Source organism: Solanum dulcamara, chromosome 11 (genome assembly GCF_947179165.1).
Source record: "Solanum dulcamara chromosome 11, daSolDulc1.2, whole genome shotgun sequence".
Lineage (NCBI taxonomy): Eukaryota > Viridiplantae > Streptophyta > Magnoliopsida > Solanales > Solanaceae > Solanum > Solanum dulcamara.
In genome coordinates, this window is record NC_077247.1 from 31,363,736 (window position 1) to 31,386,540 (window position 22,805).

A 22,805-nucleotide genomic window follows, 5' to 3' on the forward strand; every position below is an offset into this window, starting at 1 on the left:
GGAATGAGAAACATTGCTTATTTTAAAAAAAATATTGGTCTAAACTTGTCAGGGACGCAATAAAGAGACCGCTAGCGGCAATCTCGATAGCGGGCACATGCTCTATAATGAGGAGAATCAAAGACTGAACTCTATTTTCCCCCAATTTTTGCCTTTCATTTATAGTTAATTCAGTATCTATTTTCAGCTCATATCAGTATAGAAATAACAAAAATGTATTCCAAAACAATCCTAGCTTATAAAGCGATGATTAAGCATTTAAAAACTAGCATTCACGTGTTATCAAAAATAAGAAAAGTGATAAAGATTGTCTTATGCCCAAATCGGACAAAATCAAAGCAAGCAATAATATATCCAATTGAGGAAGGGGGAGATCCTAACTGCACTCCAGCCATCATTTGAGAGTGTGGTCCTCCACCTCTCTCATGAATGAGAACTCCCGGGCTCAAACTAAGGAAGCTCTTGCTCCGAGGCGAAGCAGCTGAACATGACCTTAATGGTCTTCCATATGCAATCCAACAAATGGTCCTGGAAATGCCCACTCCTTCTCTCGACATTGAGCTCTTTGCGGAGCACGACTATGTCTAAAGTAGATGCAGATGGGGCTGAAGTTCGAGTAGGGGCAACCTCCATGTACCTTTTGACGACAACAAGATCCTCCTTCAAGCGACTGTTAGATATCGAAGGCTAGGGCTAGGTAGGAAGTGTTGGGGGAGGAAGCACCACAACTAAAGTTTGATATGATGATAAATAATGAAAATAAATTGGACATGAAAATTTTACGTGGAAACCCTCAAACAAATAGAGGGGAAAAACCACGGGGTAGAAGGATTTTTACTATTATGATATGAGTACACCGCTTTCTAATACAAGGAGAAAACAACAATTAACACCCCTCTCTTGTAAAAGGAACAACTACTAAAGAGGGCATTCAAGAATACAATATATATCTTAGTGTATAACTCTTTTTGTATTCTTACTCTCTCTCTTCTACACAAAACTCTCAAAGCCCTTAGAACTACATTGTGAATGCTGTCATGTTAAAAAGAATGAACTTATATTTATAGAGTCATAAACCTTTTCCTATAAGAAAATGACTAGCCAAATATATGAAAACTTTGTGTTTTCCTTTTAGGAAAAGGAAAACCCAATTATATTAGAAAATTCTTTTCCCTTCCTTTTTCTTTTTCTGCCTACTTTTTTTGTCTACTTTTTCCTTCTTTGAATTTGACTTTACTTGGCAGTTTTTGTTGACTTTTCTTTCATTCTCCCACTTGAAGATTTAATTGAGAATCAATTAAGTCTTCACACCATCCTTTCTATCTAATTACTGCAATGTTACGTTTCTGCTAGGCCAATAGAAGATCGACACTATTTAAACTTATTATTGTTGATCGGCTTTGTAAACATATCTTCTAGATTGTCATTAGTGTGAATTTTTTGGATATTCACACTACTTTCTTCCATCTTCTCACGGACAAAGTGATACTGAACTCGTATGTGCTTTGTCCTTGAATGAAATGCCGACCTCTTTGCAAGATGAAAAGCGCTCTGACTGTCACAAAACAGAGCAACCTTTTCTTGTTTGTGCCCGAGCTCCTCCAATAACATCTGCATCCATACTGTCTCTTTGCTAGTTTGTGTAGCTGCTACATATTCTTCTTCTGTTGTAGATGTAGTCACGATAGATTGCAGTTTTGAAACCCAGCTTACAGCTTCTCCAGCAAGAGTAAATACATAACCCGTGGTGGACTTACTTTTATCAAGATCACATGCATAATCTGAATCAACATAACCTTTAACAGTAAAGTCTGATCCTCCAAAACACATTGCAACATCTGAGGTACCCTTGATATATATCAGGATCCTCTTAACAGTATTCCAATGCTCTCTACCAGAATTAGCCATGTATCGACTAACCACTCCCACAGCTTGTGCAATGTCAAGTCTTGTACATACCATGACGAATATTAAACTTCCCACTGCTGATATATATAGTACTCGAGACATCTCCATCCTCTCTGCTTCATTGCTAGGACTCATACTTGAGGATAACTTGAAATTAATAGGAAGTAGGGTAGAAATTGACTTACAGTCTTGCATTTTGAAGCGTCTCAAAATTTTCTTCAAGTAGTTCTTTTGAGAAAGCCATATCTTCATATTATTTCTGTCTCGGTGAATTTGCATCCCTAGAATCTTATTTGTTGGTCTCAAGTCCTTCATTTCAAACTCCCTAGTCAATTGTGCCTTTAAATTTATAAGACGATCTTTGTTGGGGCCTGCTACCAACATGTCATCAACATACAACAGCAAATAATAAAATCTTCATCACCAAATCTCTTGTAATAAACACAAGGATCTGAACTATGTCTGTCTTATTCAAGGCTTATAATGAAGGAATCAAATTTCTTATACCAACATCTCGACGCCTGTTTGAGACCATATAGAGATTTGTTCAACCTGTAAACCAAGTTCTCTTTTCCCTGTTCTTCAAAATCTTCTGGTTGGAGCATGTAAATTTCTTCTTCAATCTCTCCATGAAGAAATGCAGTTTTGATATCTAACTTCTCCAAGTACAAGTCAAATGTAGCACACATCGCCAAGACCACTCAAATTGTTGTGAGTCGGACCACCGAAGAAAATATCTCATTGAAGTCTATACCTTCTTTTTGAGCGAATCCTTTCACCACCAATCTTGCACGATACTTCTCCACTTGATCATTATCATTGCGTTTGATTTTGTAGACCTATTTGTTTTGAATGGTCTTCCTTCCTTGTGGTAATTGAACAATATTCCATGTTTTATTTTTATGAAGAGCTTTAATTTCTTCTTGCATTGCTGTCATCCATAGAGATGATTCTTGGCCTTTCATAGCCTCGTGAAAGGTTGAAGGCTCTTCATCTTTTGTTAATATACATTATGCAAAATTGCTCTCTATAGAATAATCTGAGTGCTAAGCTGGTTCTCTTCTTTCCCTAGTTGACCGTCGAACTTGTGGAGTTTCATTCTCAGCTTGCTCTTATTCTTCGTGCTCTGGTGCTGCTTCAGAAGAAACTGAAACTTTTTTTATTTCTTCATCTTCAACTTCAACTGTAGTAGTCTCTGATTTTTCTTTTGAAGTGCTACCTTTTTTTTTCTTGTATCTTGTTTTCAACAAACACAACATTCTTGCTGATTACCACCTTGTGGGCTGTAGGATCCTCCAAGCGATACCCCTTGACTCCATCAGCATACCTTAAGAAAATGCATTCCCTAGATTTTGGATCCAACTTTGATTTTTCTTGGGTGTTGTACATAACATAACCAGGACTTCCGAATATATGTAAGCGAGAATAATCAACTGGTTTTCCTGTCCATATCTCCATTGGTGTTTTCAGATCAATTGCGGTTGATGGTGACCAATTGATCACATAACAGGCAGTTTTGACTGCTTCTGCCCAGAATTATTTTTCCAACCTTGTAATTGCCAACATAGCTCTTGTTCGTTCCAACAAGGTTCTATTCATCCGCTCTGCTACTTCTTTTCTTTTCTTTTTTTTGCCTACTTTTTGTCTACTTTTTCCTTTTTTGAATTTGGCTTTACTTAGTAGCCTTTGTTGACTTTTCTTTCAGGAAGGACAATAGTATCCTTATCATCATCATCAGAACCCGCTGCGGCGTGACTACTTCCAACCTCTCCTACCTTCCTCCTCTTTGGGACTTTGGAGGGCTTTTTCCTGACCAATAGAGGGTTGAACGGACTGTCGTTCTCCACCTCGAAATATATGTCATTCATCCGCACCGTGCTCATTGGCAAAGCGAAGACACTAGGGCAGGAAGGTAGGGAGACTTCTTGATACTTCTGTAGAAGTCCTTCTATTCGAACACTATCTCCTCTTCCGTATTTACCTGAATCCCTTGTATAGCACAAGCTATCACTAGTGTCTGAGGATAAGTCACATCGATGAGGTTGTCTGATGGATGGATCCTCTGGTCTATCAGTGCTAGCCACCTACGAGTGTCAGGCGAGAAGAAGTGGTTGGTGATGCCCTCTGTAGTACGCCAGTAGACCTTACTCTAATATTTTTCTGCGTGAAAAAGAATTAAACTAGCATTTTCTTATAGATTTGCAAATATTTTTAACAAGTCATTTTTAGGTGAAGTTTCATCATCCGCTTGGCCAAATTTTCTGGAAAATATATTTTATTTTTTAAAGAAATATGATTTATACTCATAAGTTGTAAACACTATTAAAAATATTCATAAGTTTGTATTATTATTTTATAATGCATATATTCCGTGAAAAGTCATAACAGTTAACATAACTAATATAAATCTGAAAAAAGAGGAAGAAAATAAAAGAACAATACCATTAATTTGTAATTGAAAGTGACTTTGTAGAGTAAGTTCGGATACAAATTGTATAAAATTATATAAATTTTGTACTAGGATTGAAATTCAGTCCAAAACTATAATAATGATTGTTTTATTTATTTATAAAATATAAAGATTTGATGTAATTTTTAAACTTCCCAAATAATGGAATTTGACCCAAATATTTATTTTTTCTAGTATTTGAAAATATGAATTATTTGACAAAAATATTTATCAAATAATAATAAGTTATATGATCAATTTGCTAAGTTTTTCTCTAATTTTTTATTTGGCAATATCTATGCCTAAACGGTGCTTAAGGCCATTTCCAATTCAACATTAAATTTTACATCAAAATAGGATTTGATGTAAAATTTTGAGTTTGGAGCTTCAGCTCAACACCAAATTTTGTACTATTTTAGTGTGTGAATAGTGCCACATCAAATTTGACGTGACACTATTCACCACCCCAAATCAACTTTTTGAATATTTTAATGTTATTTCATTATACCAAACTTTTAATTTAACATTATATAAATTGTATATTTTAAATTAAGTCTCTTGTATACTTAATTATTTTTTTGTTATTTTTATAATTTTAGATATAAAAGTTAGCTTTTTATAAAATTAGTTTTTCTATATATGATTTTTTAAAAAATCAATTTTATGTTAGTTTTACTATAAATTATAATTGGATATAGCTACAATAACCTTCACAAAAATAAAAAATGCAAACATAATAAATTATTCGACAAATAATATAACATACTTTAAATAATACTGACATTATTTTAATATAAAATTTGATGTTATGAATTAAAAAAAAGGTGGAAATCGCTTTAAAAATGGAGAGAGAGGGTAGGGTACAACTACATGTGGCCGTGAAATTCTTTAAAAGAGTGCTTTGATGAGTGATGCCACTGTGAACTTTCCACTTCCTTAGTCATTGTTTAATTAAGAGGTCACTTTATGTCCATTTTTCCTAGTAGATTCCTCATCACTATGAACTTGCCATCACCATTTACACTATAAAATGCCATACATTTCTCCATCTTGTATATCAAAATTTTATGGTTTAGATCATACTCTGCTTTCACAGGTAATAATTCAATTTTTTAAACAACATTTCTTTTCAATTCTCTCATATTTGTACAATCATGTGATGCAGGGTGAGAAAACCTTACTCTTCCAATCAACAATTGAGACTTTCTTGGGTTTGCTTATTCCCAACTCGTAAGTGTTAAAAAGCTTAGATTGAATTTTTTGTTGATATATAGTACTGTCCCGCCAACATAACATAGTTTGACAATTAATTACCAAATATAGCCGTATATGGAGCAATAATTTCTGAAATTTATTTTGTATCAATGATACAGAAATTTAATCTTACCAGTAATACATCAATAAATACAAAGTGAAATATTGTATCAGAGTGAATTATTGTATCACTGATACATAGCAAATTTCAGAAGCTTTTGTATCAATTGACATATGAAGAATATAAAAAACTCTTGCTTTGTTTGGAAGTTTTTTTAAAACTTACGTTATGTTTGGTAAATATATTGTGTAAGTTTGCCTAATTAAGTAATTAATTGATTGTGTAAATTTTGGTTTTTCTTTTCCCATTTCTGGTCCGTCAGCCGGAATTAATTATAGGTGCTAGCCAAAATATATAAAATAAATAATTGGATCATGAATTTGGAAAGTGATATTTATTTACTTTATGGATTTCGAAAGTCAATTTTTTTTTAATCGTGAATTTAGACATATAATTTTTACAGTTACATATTGAATAGCACATAAAAAAAAATTATAACACACAATAATTAATAATTCAAAATACTTAAAAGGCATGGAAAATAATTGGGATCAAATTTATTTTTTTTGCTTGATTCTGAAAATTCGAAAGATACCATATAATTAAATTAAAATGAAGAAAATATTTGTGTTTATATAGAAAACATATCAGAATTTGTGAATCCTTAACAAAAAGGTAGTTGAACACTAGCAACACTAATCTTAACGCCAAAGCTCGAATCGATAATCTCCGGTCCTTATCAATTTGATCCTAAGTTAGATATGTATGACGTTAAGTGAAACACATGCGTCATTAATTTTAAACTTTTAGCAACAATGTCCAACAAAGAAAAAAATCTTTATAATTTGTTTCCTACGATCGATAAGGGATAATAATCTCGAAATAAATTGTAGGATTATTTTTTCATGTTCATGTGTTTGGTTACATATATCATTTATTTTACTCTTTTCGTTTTAAAAAAGAATGACCTAACTTGATTTTGCATAGAGTTTACGAAAATAAAAAAAGACTTTTCAATCTGCGGTCCTGAATTAAAGTTATGTTGCCCTATAATCTTGTGGTCTTTAAACATGTTATGTGAAAAACTGAAATTAAAGTGTTGATAAAAAAAAGGAAAAGAGTCATTCTTTTTGAAACAGACTAAAAAGAAAACTAGGTCATTCTTTTTGAAACGGAGAAAGTATTATTTATACTATAATAATGAGATAAGCTATCCCATATAATATAATGGACTAAACTAATCTCATAAAATATTTCAATTCGTAAAATAACTTTGATTGTTCCATCCCCGTACCAAACAACCCCATATAATTAATATAACCTATGTTATGAAAAAATAAAGAAGAATTTTGGTGATTAAAAAGGAGGTAAGAAGTTACTAAATTATTGGTAATAATTTGCATGGGTAGAGTGAGAAAAAGGGACTTATTTACGTAAGGTGATTTTTAATTATCCCGAAAATACAAATTTATATGCGGCATAAATATTAAATCACGATTTATAAGCCTATATCAACTTTAGTTTAATTTCAAAGCCGAAATTATGGGAAAAGTCCTAAATATTACACTTCTATCCAATTTTGGATAATATTTATGAAAGTATAAATTTCTTTTGAATGGTATAAAAATCATTCAATATTTAAATTATATTTTAGTCAATCAACATTTATATTTATGCTTTTATAATAACTAGTCTTTACGAATGTGCGTTGCATGTTGTTCTGGTTGGAAAAAATGTGGACTAACACAAAAATATATATAGTCAAAATAATAGAAATAAAATAAAAAAATAATGACACCAAGAATTTTACGTGGAAATCCTTTTAAATAAGAAAAAAAATTATGGACCAAGAGAAGCAATTGATATCACTATAGTAAGAAATTTTAAATCGTGTAGTCACGAGTATAATACTCAAAAATAACTATCACACATTCAAAAAAAATAACATTTTATACTTATTTTTTTTCATAGATTATTTTTTTATACATAATCTATAAAAACCTTATAGCTTTCTAAATATATTTCTCCATGTGAATTGGTGTTTTGCAAATGAGCTGATAAGCTCTTTATATAGAAAAAAAAATTGTCCATTTGATGTCACATCAATGACAAGTAACATTTCAAAGATAGGTGCACATAAATGTAGAAAGTCTACATTTACTGCAATGTCTTTTTGACATTTGCTACCTCCTTGCATGAGGAATTTGTGCATGGATGGACCCCACAGTTCATGACAATCATTAAAAAAGATTAGGTTAAGTTATTTGTAATTAGATATCATCTTTTTAAGGTACAAAATATTATTTGTTTCTATCAATAATACTTTCTTAAAAATAATTTTTAGAGTTTGATGTAATTTTTTGAGGTAAAAAATTTATTTCTTTTTATCTATTTTTGTGCTTGGTGCCATTTTTTTTTTTATGTTTGTCTACTTTTGGAGTATGGTATACTTTTTTCGGATACAATTTTTGATATGTTTTAATCAATTGTTAAAGCTTTTTTTGGTTTTGTGATTTTAAGAATCGACGGGACTTTTTTGGTGTTTCTGAGAAATACTTGTAATTCCTATAAAATCTTACTACAAGAATTTTTTTAATATTTGACGGAGACTCATAATTTAGCAATAGAAATAATTGGTGCTTCAAATAAAGTGTTTATCCATCTGAAATTTGTATGATTCTAAAATTATTAAATAAGTAGTGTACAATATGTCCAATTCACGAATTTGTTTTATTATAGGATTCTAGTTTTCAGTTGGATCCAAAGTCATAGATGTTAGGAAAAGGGGTGATGTTATAATTTTATCCAATATGAAAATAATTTTTAGAGAAAATTTTAACTTAAAAAGATATAAAAATCGTCCAATATTCGAAGAATATTCGATCAATCAATATTTATATATGTGATTTTATGATAATATATATACTATAGAATACATATAGATATAAATTAGTAGTCGTCTAATATCTAAATTTTACATAATTGGATTAGTAATGCATAAATTAAATTTGTATAATTCAGTTAGGATATAGGTCACATAAGTTTATCTGCTCCTATTTTTTTTAGGAGTTAGGTTACCACGATCTGTCTTGTTGGCGTTGTATACAAACTTGATTGGAGGCTCATTAATAGATACACAACTTCATTCTACTTCTGTGCAATTATATGATATAAACGCCAAAATACTCTAACAAGTACGCCGTCCAATATCCAATTATTTTTTCTGCGCACAAATGGCCCCTTCCACCTCCGTTGTTAATGCCTATTCCCTGTCCTCAAACACGTAATTCAATTCAACCCATCATCACAACTCCCCATTAAATTGTTTGCCAACCATAATTTCACTATCTGGAAGACCTAGATTGTCATGCTGCTTCATGGCCATGACCTCTATAGTCATCTTGATGGCACCAAAATATCCCCTCTTGAAACAGTCACTACTAACCGCCTTGAGACCGCCAACTCCGAGTATAAGGATTGGTTTTGTTGAGATGTAAAGAAAGTAGTTAAAGGAGTTAGAAGAATTAGTTAGAAATAAGGGTAGTGTAGTCATTTTACCTAATGCATAGTTAGAACTAACTAATCAATTAGTTAGTCAGTTAAGTCTGTGTAATTAGCTATATATCCATATAGCAACTATGTACAGTTAATTGATTAGGGCATTTGTTGCTGAGCCCCAAAATTGAAAAACTTCTTTCTTCTCTCTACTCCAACGTCTCTCTTCTTCATCTTTATCTTCTTCATGTCTGATCCGTGAAGAAGCAGAGCTCAAATTAGCTCATGGTATCAAAGTGTTGGTCGCTATAAAGAGTTCACATAGCTGAGTCAAAGACTCGAAGATCAGAGTCAAAGAATCAGTCAAAACTGCTAGCTCGTCTTTTGCAGATCTAAGCTCCGTCGAAGCTAAAACTGCAACCAACACTGACTTCCGCAATAAAGAGCTCAAAAGGTTGAAGAAATGACAGGTGAAGCCACAGATTCAGCTCAACGAGTGGGTATACCAAGTTCAGCAAGCTCGGCAGGTAACAATGGACAAGGTATTGACTATAATCATCCCCTATTCCTTAGCCCCACGGATGTGAGTAGTATAAGCATCATCTTATTTCAGTTGTAAGTATTAAAAACTACACCTTGTGGAATCGGTCAATCAAATTAGCATTGCTAGGTAGAAACAAATTAGGGCTTGTGGATGGAACGTGCAAGAAAGAAATGTATGGTGAAGAACTATGGGGCCAATGGGAAAGAGCAAATGTAATTGTGTTGTCATGGCTTATGAATTAAGTATCGAAAAGTTTGTTGAGTGGAATTGCATTTGTGTCAAATGCTTCGAGTGTGTGGACTAACCTGTAAGAGAGGTTCGACAGAGTTGATGGATCAAGAACTTATAGCCTACACAAAGAAATAACTACCTTACAACAAGGAACAGCTTTTGTATAAGCATATTATACAAGCCTGAAAGCGTTGTGGGATTAGTTTGAAGTGTTAGTGCCCTCACCTTGCTGCAATTGTGAAAAGTCCAGAGGTTTTGTAGCCCATATGAATAGACAAAAGATGTATCAATTTCTAATGGGACTGAATGACACATATCATCAAGCTAGGAGTCAAATTCTCATGATAGATCCTTTACCTACTATCAATCAAGCGTATGCTATGATAGTAGGAGATGAGAGTCAAAAGGCTGTGGTTACAGGCATCAACAATTTGGGACTATATGCATCAAATTCTGATTCAATAGCTATGTACTCGAGAGTTGGAAATAGTTCAGGTATTAGCAATAGGTTCAAGAAAAATACATCCTTAATCTGTGATTTTTGTAAGTGTAGGGGCCACACCAAAGAGTCCTGCTACAAGGTGGTGGGGTATCCCTCAGATTTCAAGTCCAAAAGGAAGGTTCAGAGTGAAAACATGCTCCATGCAAACACTAATAGCCTCACTAATCAATCTCAGCAGTCAGGTCAGGCTAACTTCTCTTATGTCTTGAACACAAATATGAATGATGAAGCATTGTGGGGAAGGAATAGCACAATACAACACATTACAGATAAACCACCAATCACTACTTCTAACAAGGCAGTTGAGAAAGAGGTCAAGCAACTACTTTAGGGTTGTACATTCACAAAAGATTAGTATGATCAAATTCTTATGATGATGAATCAACAGTCTGGTTCAAGAGCCAATGCACCTGATTGCAATAAGGCAAACAATGCAAGTAAGACCCTATTTGTAACTGAAAATAGTGATGTGTGGATTGTGGATACAGGTGCAACAAACCATATGGTGTCTAAGCTGGAGATGCTACTAAAGGAGTCTGTACTTCAACTTAACACTCCTAAGGATGTGTGTTTACCAAATGGTGGTATCACTCAAGTAACTCATATTGGTTTTTGTAGTCTACCATCTAGAAGTCTGATTACTAATGTGTTCCATATTCCAGAGTTCAAGTTTAACTTGATGTCTGTCAGCAAAATAACCAAGAAATTAGGCTGCTCGGTCTCCTTCTTCCCTGATTTATGTGTTTTCCAGGAACTCTACACTGGGAAGGTGAAGGAAGTTGGTAGAGAAGAGGGGGGCCTGTATCTACTATGGAGCCAATTAACTCAAGGTGATGCAAGTAAGACTAAGGAGTCTGCATACTCTGTTGATGTTGCTTATCCAATAGACAAGGAATCAGATATGGAGCTATGACATAAAAGGCTAGGATATGTATCTTCAGTTGTACTGGCCAAGATGTTCACTATGAATAAAGTTAGTATGTGTAAGGTGTCTGAATGCTTAGTGTGTCCATTTGCAAAACAAACTAGACCTGTATTTCCTTCTAGTATCATCAAAAGCAGTAGCTGCTTTGATTTGATACATGTTGACCTTTGGGGACCTTATAATACAGCTACATTTGATGGCAACAAGTATTTTCTTACAATAGTTGATGACTTTTCAAGAATAACTTGGCTATTCTTACTTAAGCATAAATTAGATGTGTGTGTGTCTCTTAAACTTTTCCTGCAGTATACTAAGAATCAGTTTGGCAAGGTGGTCAAGTTCTTAAGGTTTGATAATGGTACTGAGTTTGTTAATTCAGTATGTGATAGTATGTTCAAAGCATTGGGTATTATACATCAAAGGTCTTGTCCATACACTCCTCAACAAAATGGTGTGGCTGAGAGGAAACACAGACACCTGCTAGAAGTAACCAGAGCCCTCAGATTTTAAGCAAAAATACCTATCAAATTTTGGGGTCATTGTGTACTAGTTGCTGCTTACCTAATCAACAGACTTCCTAGTAGTATGCTTGAGTTCCAATCTCTCTATGAAAGATTGTATGGAAGAAAACCAGGTTTGTATCATTTGAGAACCATTGGTTGTCTAGCCCTAGCCAAGAACCTCACTGAACATGACAAACTCATGTCCAGATCAAAGTTAGCTGTGCACATGGGATACTCTAAAGTGTAAAAAGGCTATATCTTGTTTGACTTGCACAATAACACATTCTTTGTCAACAGGGATGTTCACTTTAGAGAAGACATATTTCCATTTGCCAAGGATGATAGCTCTGTAATACAGTAGCTGTTTGTAGATAACCTGCAAGGCCTAGGTGAGACAGCTCCACAGCTTCAACTATCCCCATTCATAATCCAGATGCTGGTGAGCAAGACTGTGTCTACACAAACACATACTGATGCAAGTGGTACTGATGCGTCTGGTCTAACTATTACTAGAAGATCTGCCAGGTCTAAACATCCTCCCATATGGCTGAAGGATTTTGTCTCTCTGAATGTTAAACAGGATGTTTAATATCCACTGTCCAACTATGTAAACTACTCTCATCTTTAACCTTCTCATCAGTGCTTTATTGCAACTACATCTTCTATGATAGAACCTACCAGCTATGATGAAGCAGTCAAAGACCCAAGATGGATTGAAGCTATGCAAATAGAGATCCAGGCCTTAGAAAGCAACAATACCTGGGAGGTCACTTCCTTACCTGCAGGGAAGAAGCTTATTGGCTGCAGATTGATCTACAAGGTTAAATACAAATCCACAATTGAACTAGAGAGGTTCAAATCAAGGCTAGTAACAAAAGGATATAGTCAACAAGAAGAAATTGATTACAAAGAAACCTTTTCTTCTATTGTGGAGATGGTGACTGTCAGGACTATCCTTGCCACTGCAGCTTCCAAGAATTGGCAAATTCATCAGATGGATGTCTTCAATGCATTTCTACATGGAGACCTAGAGGATGAAATATATATGCAACTGCCTCAGGAATTTGTCAATCAAGGAGAGAAGGTATGTAGACTAACAAAGTTCCTTTATGGACTCAAACAAGCTCCAAGGCAGTGGAACCACAAACTTACTGAGGCTCTTATTTCTCTCAAGTTCAAACAAAGCCAATATGATTACTCCTTATTCATCAACAAGTCAACATAAGGTATTGTTATTGTGCTTGTATATGTAGATGACATGTTAGTCACTGGCAGCAACCTAAAGTTGATAGAAGAGACAAAAAAAGCTCTACAAAGTGCATTCAAGATGAAGGGCTTAGGGGAGCTCAAATACTTCCTTGGGATTGAATTTTCAATATCCATAGTAGGAATACTTATGCATCAGAAGAAGTACACTCTTGATCTGATAGCAGAAGTAGGGATGACTGCAGTTAAGCCAGCAACAACACCGATAGATGCCAATATCAAGCTTACAGCAAAGCTCTATGATGACCATGTGAACCAAAAGCAAGAAGAGCCGCATTACCCTCTAATAGATCAGGCAGCTTATCAAAAACTCATAGGTAAACTTTTGTATCTCGACATGAAAAGTCCAGATATAGCCTTCAGTACTCAAATATTAAGTCAGTTTCTGAACCAGCCAAAGAAATCCCACATGGAGGTAGCCCTAAGAGTAGTCAAGTATTTGAAGAGGCAACCTAGAGAAGGTATACTGCTATCCAGTCAATCAGACAACCAAATTACAGCTTTCTGTGATGCAGACTGGGCAGTATGTGCACTCACCAGAAAATCAGTCACAGGCTACTTGATCAAGATGGGAAAATCACTAATATCTTGGAAAGCCAAGAAACAAACCACAGTGTCTAGAAGTTCAACTAAAGTTGAATATAGAAGCATGGCTTCTACTGTTTCAGAACTTGTGTGGCTGCTGGGAATGTTGAAGGAAGTTGAGGCTGAAATGAAGGTACCAGTGCAGGTCTATAGTGATAGCAAAGCTGCAATTCAAATTGCAGCCAATCTAGTTTATCACGAAAGAATAAAACATATAGAGATAGATTGTCATTTCATTAGAGAAAGATTGCAATAAGGCATGATCAAAGTCGACTACTTACCCACCCAAGAACAACCAGCTGATATATTGACAAAGGGACTGCCTAGAGCTCAACATGAGCACCTTCTATCCAAGCTAGAAGTTTTAAATATTTTTGCACCTCCTAGCTTGAAGGGGAGTGTTGAGATGAAAAGAAAGTAGTTAAAGGAGTTAGAAGAATTAGTTAGAAATAAGAGTAGTGTAGTCATTTTACCTAATACATAGTTAGAACTAACTAACCAATTAGTTAGTCAGTTAAGTCGGTGTAATTAGCTATATATCTATATAGCAACTATGTACAGTTAACTGATTACGGCATTTGTTGCTGAGCCCAAAAATTGAAAAACTTCTTTCTTCTCGCTACTCTAATGCCTCTCTTCTTCATCTTTATCTTCTTCATGTCTGATCCGTGAAGAAGCAGAGCTCAAATTAGCTCAGGTTTCATCAGGATAAACTAATTAAAAATGCTTTCATTCCCTATGTTGATGCCACAATTGCATTATCAGTAGCTTTTGCGCTCACCTCCAAAGCTGCATGAGATCAACTTCACACCTTCTTTGCTAATAAATCGCAAATCCACATCTTCATCCTTCGTCACCATCTTAATTAAGTCAACAAAGAGAACAAATCAATTGTTGAATACATGTAAGAGATTGGCTCTCTCTCTCCGATGAACTCGCCATAACAAGTTCACCTGTCAACAATGAAGAACTCGTGATGAAATTATTGAGTGGACTTGGGCCTGAGTTCCATAAGATCCTAGCAACCATACAGGTACATACGGGACTCTCTAATCAACTATGAGGAACTTTTTGTTAAGTTTCTTAATCATGAACTCTTCATCAAACATGAAGACCTTAAGAAGACTACCACCAAGGTCACGACGATTGTTGCTCAACGAGTGACAAATCCTTCATCAGCCCTATATGTCCATCCAACAACAATAACTAGTGTCCCCTAAATAGGCAACATACTCAAAGCTATACTTCCCAGTATCTAATGGATAATTCCCTGTGGCGCAACTTTCCACACCAACCCTCACTAGTCCGTTGTCAATTTGCGATAAATTTAGGCATACAACAAGTTTTGCCGCTCCCGATTCCATAACCGCTTTAAAGTGAAAGCAAAATTTGTTGCACAAACAATGCCTAATGACCCATGGATTCTAGATTCAGGTGTGTCTCACTGTATTACATCTGATACCAATTAGGGGTGGGCATTGTACGGCATTGAAAAGTTTGATTTGATAGTTTCAATTTTTAAAAATACTATACCATTACCATACCAAATTAATTTGGTATAGTTCAGTATTTTAATGTTCGATTTTGATATTTTGAGATACGGATGGTGGGCATGGATTCTATCTTTCGTATTCTTCAAAAAGACAAGTTCACTTATTGTTGTAATAAAGCACACAAATTTCCATTATCTTCGAACACTTTGTCCAACAAGGGTCCATTAGAAATAATTTACAGTGATTTTTGGGGCACGTCCCCGATTCTCTCTATTGATAACAAGAGATACTATAATCTCTTTGTTGATCAGTACACCAAGAACATTTGGTTGTACACAATGAAAAATAAAAAAATTTCAAAAACACTTTCAAAGCATACATCCTGTCTTGAAAAATATTTTGGTCAGAAAATATTCGCACTTTACATTGATAAAGGGAGATAATATCAAACCATGGAACCAAACCTTAATTCCAATGGCATAGAACACTTTGTCTCTCCCCCATACTCTTCAAAGGGTGACCGTGGCTGAAAGACATCATCGACACCTTATTAAGACAGTCAAAACGTTTCTTCATCAAGCGAGTTTACCCTCCAACTTCTGGACATTTACCTGCCATCATGCCACCTTTCTCATAAACCGATTGCCCACCATCACTTTTGATAACAAGTCCCCATTCGAAATTCTTTTCAAACAAACACCCATTTATGAATCTCTTTGTATATTTAATTGGTTGTCTATGCTACCCATGACTACGACCATACACCCAACATAAATTAGAATCGTATTCCAAACTTTGTGTCTATCTCGGTTTTTCCATCACTCAACATTGTCATCAGTGTTTTGAACCCACAAGCTTCAAACTTTTTCTCTCACGGGATGTAAAATTTTTAGAAGATAGTTTCCTTTTGATAATATTTTTTCTCACTTAATACAAAGATTTTCATATTTAAACTGGAAAATACTTAAAAGAAAAATAATATAGCTATGAAAATTACTTCCAACACTACTAATCCAGATCTCCTGCTGCTTCTCCCCGCCATTCCATTGATGCAAGATACACGCCAAGATGCCTTCTCACTTCGTGCTTCATAGAGGAACAACCCACAGTCGGATCATTCCATCACTCCTGAACCAGATTATCTTCACACTACTTCCCTATTCTCTGATATAAATCAAAAATCCCCTATTATTGATTTCCTACCGTTAGGGGTGTGCAAAAATTGAACCGACCAATAAATTGAATCAAAAAAATGTTATTGGGTTATTGGGTTAATGGCTTCTTAGTGGTTTTATAAAAACAATTATCGGGTTATCGGTTCATTATCGATTTTTAGTAGTAGATTATTGGATAAATCAATAACCCATTAAGACAGTAGTATTGTACTACTTTACTCTTCATAAATATTAAATATTAGTAATAATTTAACATAATAGTATGCTACAGTCTTCAGAGTACTTTTACTTCACATTAGACCGCTTTAGTCTTTACACAAAACCTAAAGATTAAAGTAAGAACTATGATTGTTCAATATTGTGTTGTTTGACTGTTTGGTTTTAGTTTTAGTTTTACTTTATAATTGTAGCTTTTGCAAGTTCATAAATATATGTAATTTGATATCAGAAATTTCATATTATGTTTTGGTTGTAGCATATAATTGTAGCCTTCGTACTACATATGCTCTTATTGATGTAATTCCTCATTATCTTTTTTGTTTCAATATATCAAAGCATTTGCAGGCTTATCGAAAAATATTAGAGAAGTGTGAAGTCATATATTTATTTTATGAGTATTTTCTTATTGGGTAAATCAAAAATCAAATCTTTAACGACCTAAAATCGATAAATCAAAAATAGATAAAAAATATCTTATTGGTTTGTTATTGATTTAGCGTATTTAAAAATTAAAACCGATAAATCGAACCGATAAATCGAACCGATAATACATAAAACCGAACCGAACGGATTGATGCACACCCCTACCTACCATCCTACTTCGTATTTCAAAGCCAACCCCCTTCCCTCTTTACTCATCCTCTCTCCTTACATCGCCAACTACCACTTATTCATGTTTATCACCAAACTTAGGAGTTGGTTCCACCAGACCACACTAGAAATGTTGTTTCCTGTAAATGGTTGTTTTGAATTAAAACTAAGCCCGGTGGCTTCATTGATAGATAGTACGTCTGGTTACAAAAGGGTTCACTTAAAGGCCTGAGGTTGATGTTCATAAAATATACAATCCAGTGGTTGAACCTACCACAACTCGGACGCTCCTCACCCTTGATATACAAAAAAAGTTGGGCATTACATCAAGTCGATGTCAATAATGCTTTTCTTTAGGGGAATCTTCAGGAAGATGTGTGTATGACTCAACCACCTAGATATGAAAAATTTAGCACATCCCAACTTTTATGGAAACATCCCAGTATTGTTTCATATTTCTCCACAGCAGTCCACTAATCTCTATGCCTATGCTGATGTTGATGGGCGGGTCATACTAATGATTACTGCTCAATCTTTGGTTATATTATTTTTCTAGACACGACTCTTATTTTCTATTATTTTCATAAGTAACCTACTGTCTCCCACTCCTCCACTGAGGCTGAGTATCGGGCCGTTGCCTCTGCCTTGTCTGAAATAAACTGGATCAATCCCTTGCTCAGGGATCTTCATGTGCCGCTCTCCGTTGCTTCTATAATACTTTGTGACAACCTTGGGGTCACATAAATTGCTGAAGACCCAGCACATCATACAACAATGAAGCACCACAAGGTTGATCTTTACTTTATTCGCAACCAAGTCCGCAGTGGCCTTGTTCGAGTATCACACATTCACTTCACTGATCTAATTGCAGATTCGCTCACCAAACCATTATTTAATCTAGCCTTCTAATAGGTGCTTCCTAAGTTACGGGTTGTCTCTTTACACCTAAATTAAGGGAGGGTGGGGCGTAATAGAGCACAAACTATTGGGAAAATAGACTAACACAAAAATATATATAGTCAAATTAGTAGAAATAAAATTGGGAAAATAATGACACCAAGAATTTACGTGGAAACCCTTTTAAATATAGGAAAAACCACGGGCCAAGAGGAGCAACTGATATCATTATAGTAAGGAATTTTACACTGGTAGTACCAAGTACAATACTCAAAAGTGACTACCACACACTCAAAAGGAATAATACTCTTTTGATATCCACCTTACAAAAAATATCGTTCATACTCTATTTTTCTTCACAACTATTTTCTTATAGTCTATGAAATACCTCACAGCTTAAATATTTTTCTCTCTATCGTTGAATTAAATGTATTGAAATGAGGATCTGAAGAGCTCCTTCACCTACCGTTTCTTACTTTGTTGACAAAGAGAACAAAGAAGCTGCAAGCAAATTGCAGTAACTTTTGAAAAACTTTGGCCAGCAACTTTTGACAAAAATTGTGAACAACAATTTTTAAAAATAGGTAGGGTACTGGACCCCACAAATCTCCCCCTCCAGTCCCATTCAGCAAAAGGATGTATCTTCATCTTCTCAGAGAGGGTTCATGCCAATAAGTTCTTTGCACAATTTGAACTTGTCCCTTGTTACTATTTTGGTTAGCATATCCGCAGGATTTTCATTTGTAGAAATCTTTTCAACCTGCATAGATTCATCTTCTATCTTTTCTCGAATCCAATGATATCTCAAAGTAATAAGTTCAACGGGTAAGAGAATGCGTTTAACCGATTGACGTCTATGTGCTTTGTCCTTGCATGGTACATAGAGTTCTTGGTTAAGTCTATTGCACTTTGACTATCACAATAAAAGACATACTCCTTCTGATGCAAGCCAAGCTCTTGAAGAAATTATTGAGCCATATCATCTCCTTGCCAGCTTCAATTATAGATAGTGTAACACACTTCTGCAACTTTGACTACCATGGTATAGCTCCTCTTAAAAAAGTAAACAAATATCTAGTAGTGGATTTTCTGTTATCAAGGTCACATTCCATATCAGCATCTGTATAGCCCTTCAAGATTGGATCTGATCCTCTAAAATACAAACATTTATATGAGCTTCCTCTCAGATACTTGAGTATCCACTTTACAGATTTTCAATGTTGTTTTCTTGGATTGGCGAGAAACCTTCTGATAACACCAATTGTGTGAGCAATATCAGGTCTAGTGTATACCATTGCATATATTAGGCTTCCAACGATGGAGGAATATGGAACTTTGACCATGTTCTCTTTTTCCTCCTTAGGACACATCTTCTTGCTCAACTTCATATGACCAGCAATAGGTGTGCTAACAAACTTAGCATTCTTTATGTTGAAGCGCTCTAGTACACGTTCAATGTACTTCTCTTGTGACAGATAAATCTTCCTTTCATTTCTGAGATGAGTAATATTCATGCCCAAAATTTTCTTGGCATGACCCAGGCCTTTAATAGCAAAGGACTTACACAAGTCGTTCTTCAACTTGTCAATCTTGGAAGTATTCCTTCCCACATTCAACATATCATCCACATTAGCAAGAGGATGATAAAATCATTGTTAGAAATTTATTGTACAAATACACAATGATCTAAAAAAGTCTTCTTGTAGCCTTGCTCCCTTATAATAGATTCAAATTTTTTGTACCACTGTCTAGGAGCTTGCTTTAGCCCGTAGAGACTCTTCTTGAGTTTGCACACAAAATTTTCTTTACCATTTACCTTGAGGCCCTTAGGTTGTTCCATATAAACTCCTCTTCTAGGTCACCGTGAGGAAAAACTGTCTTCACATCCATATACTTAATCTCTAAATTAAGACTAGTAGTTAAACCAAGAACTGTATAAATGGAGGAAATTTTTACAACAGGAGAAAATATTTCGTCAAAGTCAATACCCTTTCTTTGACCAAATCCTTTAACAACCAATCTAGCTTTGTATCTGGGCTTCAAGCTGTGTTCTTCAACTTTGACTTTGAACACCACTTGTTCTTCAAAGCTCTCATGCCCTTAGGCAATTTCACCAACTCATAAGTGTGGTTCTCATGCAAAGATTTTATCTCATTTTGCATGGCTTCAATTCACTAATCCTTATGTTTATCTTCCATGGCCTCCTCATAACACTCTGGTTCACCCCCATTAGTGAGTAGCACATACTTATTAGGTGAATAGTGAGAGGAAGGAATACGCTGTCTTGTGGACCTCCTAAGAGAAATATTGATTCGTCCACAACTTCATGAGCAAGAGAATTATCAATAACAACATCATTGTTATCATCAACATCAACATATTGATCTAAGACTTGATTCTGAGCATCACCATGATCTCAAGCCCACCAACATCATTCACACTTGTATAAGGAACTTGATCAAGATGGACTACTCCATCTGAACTTAAAGATTTTAGCTTCTCCGCTTTGTCAATAACTTCAATGGTTTGATTTTCTATGAAGACAACATTGCGACTTCTCACAAGCTTCTTCTCAATAGGATCATATAACCTATAACCAAATTCATCAAGTTCATATCCAACAAAGATGCATTATCTTGTCTTAACATCTAACTTTGACCTCTTATCTTTTGGCATATATACAAAGGCTTTGCAGCCAAATACTTTCAAATGGTCATAGAAAACATCATTTCCATACCAAACGCTATTTGGAACATCACTTTGCAAAGAAACAACATGAGATAGGTTAATAGCATGTGCAACGGTCAATAAGGACTCACCCCAAAAGGAGTTCGGCAACTTTGCTTCAGAAAGCAAACATCTAACTTTTTCCATTAAGGTCCTGTTCATCCTCTCAGCCAACCCATTAAGCTATGGAGTGTTAGGAAGAGTCTTCTGGTGTCTAATACCTTGATGCTTGCAGTGTTCATCAAATGGTCCACAATATTCACCACCATTATCAGTACGAATACATTTCACTTTCCCTCCAGTTTCTCTTTCAATTGAAGCCTAAAACTTCTTAAAGACATCCAACACTTGGTCTTTAGTCTTCAAGACATAGACCCAAAGCTTTCTTGAGCAGTCATCAATGAAAGTGGAAAAATAGAGTGCACCACCTAGTGTCCTTGTCTTTATTGGACTGCATAAATCAGAGTGCACCAACTCAAGCAATTCTGTCCTTCTTGAAGGAGGATTAACTTCAAGGAGACCCTATTTTGTTTTTCCGCCAAGCAGTGCTCATACTTTTCTAATTTAGCAGTTTGGAAATCAGATAACAATTTCTTCTTAGCCAAAATATTGATTCCTTTCTCACTGATGTGGTTAAGCCTCTTATGCCACAATGTTGATGAATTATCGCTCTCAACTACATTCACTATATTGGTACAAGTAGAAGCCGTAGTCCAGTATAGACCACGACATTTGTTACCACGAGCCACAACCAAGGAACTTTAATAAGTTTTCATTTTCCACCACCATTAGTATTAACATATTCTTCATCATCTAGAATTCCAATAGAAATTAGGTGCAGATGAACATCAGGTGCATGTTTTACATTGTTCAAAACTAGTTTAGTTCCAATACTAGTTTTCAAATAGATTGTACCAACACCAACCACCCTAGATACAGTCTCATTACCCATACTCAAGGTTCCAAAGTCACTAGAAGTATAGAAAGAGAAAAATTCCTTCCTTGATGTCACATGAGATGCGACACCAGTGTCCACAACTCAGCTTGACTCATCACAAGTAATATTTATCAGATCTGCATAAAGGACTAAGGACTGTAACAAGATCTTCGGTGGAGATGGTAGCTAGGTAATTTTCTTCTCATTTTTTCATTTAAGACACTACTCTTGGTGGAATCCGTAGAGATCACACCATCCGGAGCAGAATTTGACAATGAAGTTCTAAATATTTCTCAAGAGCCTGGCAGGGAACCAAGTAGAAGTAAGTCTTGAATTTCTTCATCAAATTTAATGCCCATAGCAGATAATTGATTCATGATTCCTTGAAAATTATTCAGGTGATCTATCATCGGAGAACTATCATGATATTTTAAACTTAGCTTCTACTTTATTAAGAATATTTTGTTGTTTCCAGTCTTCCGAGCATACAAGCTTTCAAGATGCTCCCATATGGTACGAGCATGTGTCTTCCCAGAAATATGGTTCAACACATTATCGTCAACCCATTGCTTAATAAATCCACACAGTGCAATAGATTCCACTCTTCATCTGTTTTATTTTCAAACTTTATAGTGGTAAAGATGGGTTGATAATTTTTTTTGACATAAAGCAGATCTTCCATTTTCCCCTTCCAAATGACATAATTAACACCATTCAAAGTAACCATTCTACTAGTGTTGGCTTTCATCGTTTTTCCCCTCAAAAAATATATTAAATCAAAGTAAACCTTGTTCTGATACTAGTTTGTTGGAAAAAATGGAGTAACACAAAAATATATATGGTCAAAATAGTAGAAATAAAATTGAAAATATAATGACACCAAGAATTTACGTGGAAACCCTTTTAAATAAGAAAAAAACCACGGGCCAAAAGGAGCAACTGATATCACTATAGTAAGAAGTTTTACACTGGTAGTATCAAGTACAATATTCAAAAATGACTACCACACACTCCAAAAATAACACTCTTTTTTTGTATCCACC

At 34.9% G+C, this 22,805-nt stretch overlaps 2 protein-coding genes across 3 annotated transcripts in view; both read left to right on the top strand.

Moving 5' to 3' along the window:
• Window positions 1-5,223: 5,223 nt before the first annotated feature.
• LOC129873928 (probable disease resistance protein At4g27220) overlaps window positions 5,224-22,805 on the top strand; it is a 33,052-nt gene continuing 15,470 nt past the window's right edge. Inside the window, exons 1-2 of one of the 2 annotated variants that reach the window (XM_055949120.1) lie at window positions 5,224-5,453; window positions 5,523-5,587. The gene's annotated coding sequence lies outside the window, so the exon portion shown is untranslated. Of the gene's footprint in view, window positions 5,454-5,522; window positions 5,588-8,697; window positions 9,710-22,805 lie in introns of those variants that run through there. The other variant, XM_055949122.1, reaches the window with a different exon arrangement.
• On the top strand, window positions 13,131-13,979 carry LOC129872497 (uncharacterized mitochondrial protein AtMg00810-like). Its single transcript, XM_055947472.1, has one exon. The coding sequence runs from the start codon at window positions 13,131-13,133 to the stop codon at window positions 13,977-13,979; it is 849 nt and encodes a 282-aa protein (XP_055803447.1).